General features: G+C 36.6%; 1 protein-coding gene across 1 annotated transcript; it reads left to right on the top strand.

The window, feature by feature from the left end:
* The first annotated feature begins 341 nt into the window (after positions 1 to 341).
* On the top strand, positions 342 to 4,006 carry LOC122008718 (putative E3 ubiquitin-protein ligase UBR7). The gene is made up of 5 exons (XM_042564547.1): positions 342 to 644; positions 761 to 919; positions 2,133 to 2,393; positions 2,635 to 3,288; positions 3,619 to 4,006. The coding sequence occupies exons 1-5, from the start codon at positions 564 to 566 to the stop codon at positions 3,709 to 3,711; spliced, it is 1,248 nt and encodes a 415-aa protein (XP_042420481.1). The 5' UTR covers positions 342 to 563; the 3' UTR covers positions 3,712 to 4,006.
* Positions 4,007 to 4,492: the final 486 nt, after the last annotated feature.

Genomic DNA, 4,492 nt, shown 5'->3' with positions numbered 1-4,492 from the left:
CAATTCTTTATATGACTAATTGGAACTCATAAATTTTTTTCACCAGTCAGAAAATATATTACTTCTACATATATTAAATTTACAAATTCTTTACCTAATATATAAAAAATTTATATATATATATATATATATATATATATATATATATATATATATATATATATATATATATATATAAACTTATTAATAATTTTAACAATTAACCTTTTTAAAACTTCCACGTGCTCGATTAGTGGTTATGAAATTTACTGTCAATCGGCTAATCACGTGCTACAATCAGAAGCCAAAAACTGCGTGGCGGGAAGAAAATAAGAAAGCAATCTGCCTAAAAATCCACAGAATAATCACTTTATGCGTCGCTTCGCACTGTGAATCAGAACCCCGCACTCTCGCCAAATCCAATCCGCTCCCTCTACCTCTCAACCTTCCGATCCCTCCGAATCCCTCTCGATTCGATCCTTTCCCTTCACTGAACCCGCGAGGAACCCTAACCCTAACTCTCCCGCTCCGTCGTCCCCAGTTTCGCCGGTTAGGGTTGCAGTTTGGGGCTTCCAGCCATCGCAATGGCCGACGCCTCCGAGGACGAGACCGAGCAGACCGTCACGATCGGGGAGTACATCGAAGAGCTCGAGGCGGAGGAGTTGGTACGTGTCGCGCGGAAAGCTCCCTCTTTTTTGCATGATTTTGCCTGTGAAATTTGCTTCATTTGTTATTCGTTCGAAGAGATTGGTGACGTTTGTGACGCGATTGGTGACTTTAGGAAGCTGATCTGGTTCTGGGTGGCGACGAGGGCAAGGAGTGCACTTATCCGGGTGGGTACATGAAGAGGCAGGCCATCTTCTCGTGCTTGACGTGCGTTCCTAGTGGCAATGCTGGTGTTTGCACTGCCTGCAGTCTCTCTTGCCACGATGGCCACGAGGTACGTGAGTTACTTCTTTTGGCTGTAATCACCTGCAATTCTGATATCTCTTTGGTTTACAGTTTACATTTTTACTGATAACCTTCGCCATATTTGTTCCTTTAATTACTCAAGGCAACCTTCATAGTTCGTAGATGGATAACCTAACAAAGTTTTTCTCTACATCTAATATTAATAAATACAGTTATTTTATGACTCTAAATCCTCAATTGCTCATTGACAGCCTATCTTACTCTTTCCCTGCGTGCTATAATGAGGTCATGATGTTGCCAACATAGTTCTTCCTTGGATAACTTCAGAATATTCTCCATTTCATTGGAGAATAAACCACGCCATCTCTTATGATTATTCATAAAACGGCTCTCCATTATTCCAAGTTATCACTTTTGATTATTCATAAAATAGCTCTGTTTCCCAAGCCACCTCTTGAGTTTTGTTATTGTTATTCTAAGAAAATCATATCTTATTAAAGTAATTTAGGTGATTTATGCCTATATCTTGTCACTTAATTGCCAAAGTAGCAACACACAGTTAGTAGGTTAATTTAGATTGATTTTATTGTGATATTTTATTGTCACTCTCTTTGGGATAACTAAAGTCTCCTTCTATTTGAATTCCAAATTTACCATTGAGTTATACTCTTAAGCTGCGAAAAAGGTTGTGTTGGTGCCCGCCTATTCCTTACGAGAAGAAAGACATGAGGGATGCACTTCTTCTAACTTATTTTCCAATTTGTTTACTTTTTCATATGCTCTCTTATGTTGTTTTTACTAGGATGGAAATAACATAAACCAGAAAGGAAAAGAAATGATTTTGTCAATTTTTTGTTTCCTTTAAAGAAAAGCATCGGAGAGAGAGAAAATATGTAAATTTATCTGCAATGAGCTTGGGACATTTTCATGTCACTTGGCTCCACTGTTTGGGCAGTGATTTAGACCTTCATTAAAGGAAGTATTTTTTTACTTGTACGATTATTTGACTTTGTTAACATGTATGATGCATTTTTGTTTCATTTTCTGTTAATATAACAAAACTCCATAAGCTTACAAAGGCATATAGCAAAGTTGTCATTCATCGCGATAGTTACTTTCTTTTGTTCAAAGGCCACAATAGCTACTTCTAGGTCACTTGCATTCTACTTTACTAGCACAATCCGTAAAACGGTTGTTTAACATCTTACCCTCATATACTCATGGCATTATGTTTCGGAAAGGTTGTGGAGCTGTGGACCAAAAGGAAATTTCGCTGTGACTGTGGCAATTCCAAGTTTGGGGAGTTTTCCTGCAAGCTTCATCCTGATAAAGAACCTGAAAACACTGGCAACTCCTACAACCAGAACTTTAGAGGTTGTTACTGCACATGCGGTCGCCCTTATCCTGATCCAGATGCCAAAGAGCAGATTGAAATGATACAGTGTTGTATATGCGAAGATTGGTTTCATGAGAATCACCTTGGACTTAACTCTCTAGATAAGGTTATCTTTATCATGCTATTTTCTCAATATTTCAAAAGCTTGTTTCATTCTGTTATTATTTGGTGTTCATCCATATTGTTAAGCAGATACTTGTTTCATATTTTGGGGATTTTCTATCTTCTAACTAACAGTTGTCTTTGCTTTTCAGGTTCTTGTGTTCAGGTTGCTTGTTGCACTATTATTAATCTTTATAATAGCGTTGCCTAAGACTATTTGTTTAAGCATTTGTTTTTTTTTTCAGATTCCAAGAGATGAGGATGGTGAACCTGTCTATGATGACTTCGTCTGTGAAAAGTGTGCTTCCATTTTTTCTTTCCTGAAACTTTATCCTTCTTCTATTTGGGCCTTGCCAAAGCAAAAGAATGTGCCTTCAGTTCAGAGTGGCACTGAGAATGTGGTTGAGAATGGCTCCTCGACCAATTGTAGTGACAAGGCGATTGGCAGTCATATTTCTCAGTCTGAGATTCATGAAAGTTCTTCCGGGAATGATTCTACTTGCGAAAATGGTACAGTAGTAAATGCAACCTCAGACAATAATAAAGTGTGTCTTGAGGATCAAGGTTCAAGTGCTACATGCACTATTGGAGTGGACATCAATGTGTTATCCGTTCCCTCGGAGAAAATAGGACCCATGTTTCTCCTTAAAAAATGGAGAGAACTTCTTTGCAAATGTAGAACCTGTAGTGAATTTTATACCCATAAAGGAGTAGAATTTTTAACCGATAAAGAGGACACGATTGAGGAATATGAAAAGATGGCTAAGTCGAAGAGGGAGGAAAAGTTGAAGCAACAGGAAGGAGCTGAATTGAACTTTCTCAACACTCTGAATCATGTCCAGAAAATAGAAATCTTCAGTGGGATAGCTGACATGAAGAATGAGTTGCATTCCTTTTTGGTAAGGATTATGCCTCTTTAAACAACTAACCATAACCATCTTCTCACGATTCACAATCATCCCTTTTTAACCCTATCTTCCTAATTGTTTGAAGTATAGAGATCTACTTATGCCGCATCTGCTGAATATTATCATTCAAAAGTTGATAAGTTCTGTCTCTGTTATCCTTTGTCGTTTCATGTCAAGCAACTAAAAAGCATATCTTTGTGCTATTACTTTCTATTCTATATTTCCACTGATCAAATGAGGCATTAGTCAATGATTTTCTCTTCGATTTCATGAATCTATCTTTTGCCTTAACTGAGTTCTGTGTTCCACTGTGCCTTGCAGGAATCTTTTGATTCATCGAAACCTGTGACATCTGATGATATTAAAGGTGTCTTTGAAAATCTCGCAAAGAAAAAGAAGCAAAGGTTGGCATGAGTTTCTTCGGTATGCTGGAAAAGTTGGGAGGTCGAGTTTAGTAGCCTGTTAGAGTTGATGTTAAGGCATAAGCTATTAGTTGGGTTGGTCTTTGTTGTACTGCTAGTGTCACTACTACTGTTAGCGAGAATATATCTATATGGTCTACTCCTTTGCAGTAACTTAAACTGTGTTAGCATCTCATAGTTCTTTGTTTGTGGCTTTGTGCTGAAGGTTGTGTTTTGTGGGAGAGCTCTTGCTTCACTTTGAACATATATTTTTCAAAGACAATGTAGTTATGTCTTTGTCGAGATCATCATCGACTCGTGTGGGCAAGGGAGCTTGGGATGTGAACTTGTGAATTGTGATTTGCAAGTGAAACAGGTTGGGAGGAGATGATGTTCATCACGTAAACTCTAAATTCTGTTTTAAATTGAGAGTTAGGAGTTAGTGTTTGTTTGATTCATAAAAATATTTTTTATAAAAAATAATTGAATGAGTAAAAGGAAAAAACAACAATTTTGTGCTCAACTTTTACCACATTATTATTCATATCGTTAAAAGGTGCTATTTATTTAAAAAGTATTAAAATACTGGTAATTATATATCTGAAATACTCCTTTTAACCTGGTCTTTTAAAAATATTGATAGTTCTTTTTTGACTTTGATAATTTATTTTTGAAAACAAGACTATTCAGGGATTATTTGACTAAATTTATGTGATCTGCTTGGCACGTTAACTGATATCAAATCATTTAAATCAAAATCGAACATTTAAACTGGCAAAAATCAAAATAACAAA

Source organism: Zingiber officinale, chromosome 8A (genome assembly GCF_018446385.1).
Source record: "Zingiber officinale cultivar Zhangliang chromosome 8A, Zo_v1.1, whole genome shotgun sequence".
NCBI classification, from domain to species: domain Eukaryota; kingdom Viridiplantae; phylum Streptophyta; class Magnoliopsida; order Zingiberales; family Zingiberaceae; genus Zingiber; species Zingiber officinale.
Note: the sequence above shows the minus strand (reverse complement) of the source record. Positions and strands in the feature narration are given on the sequence as shown.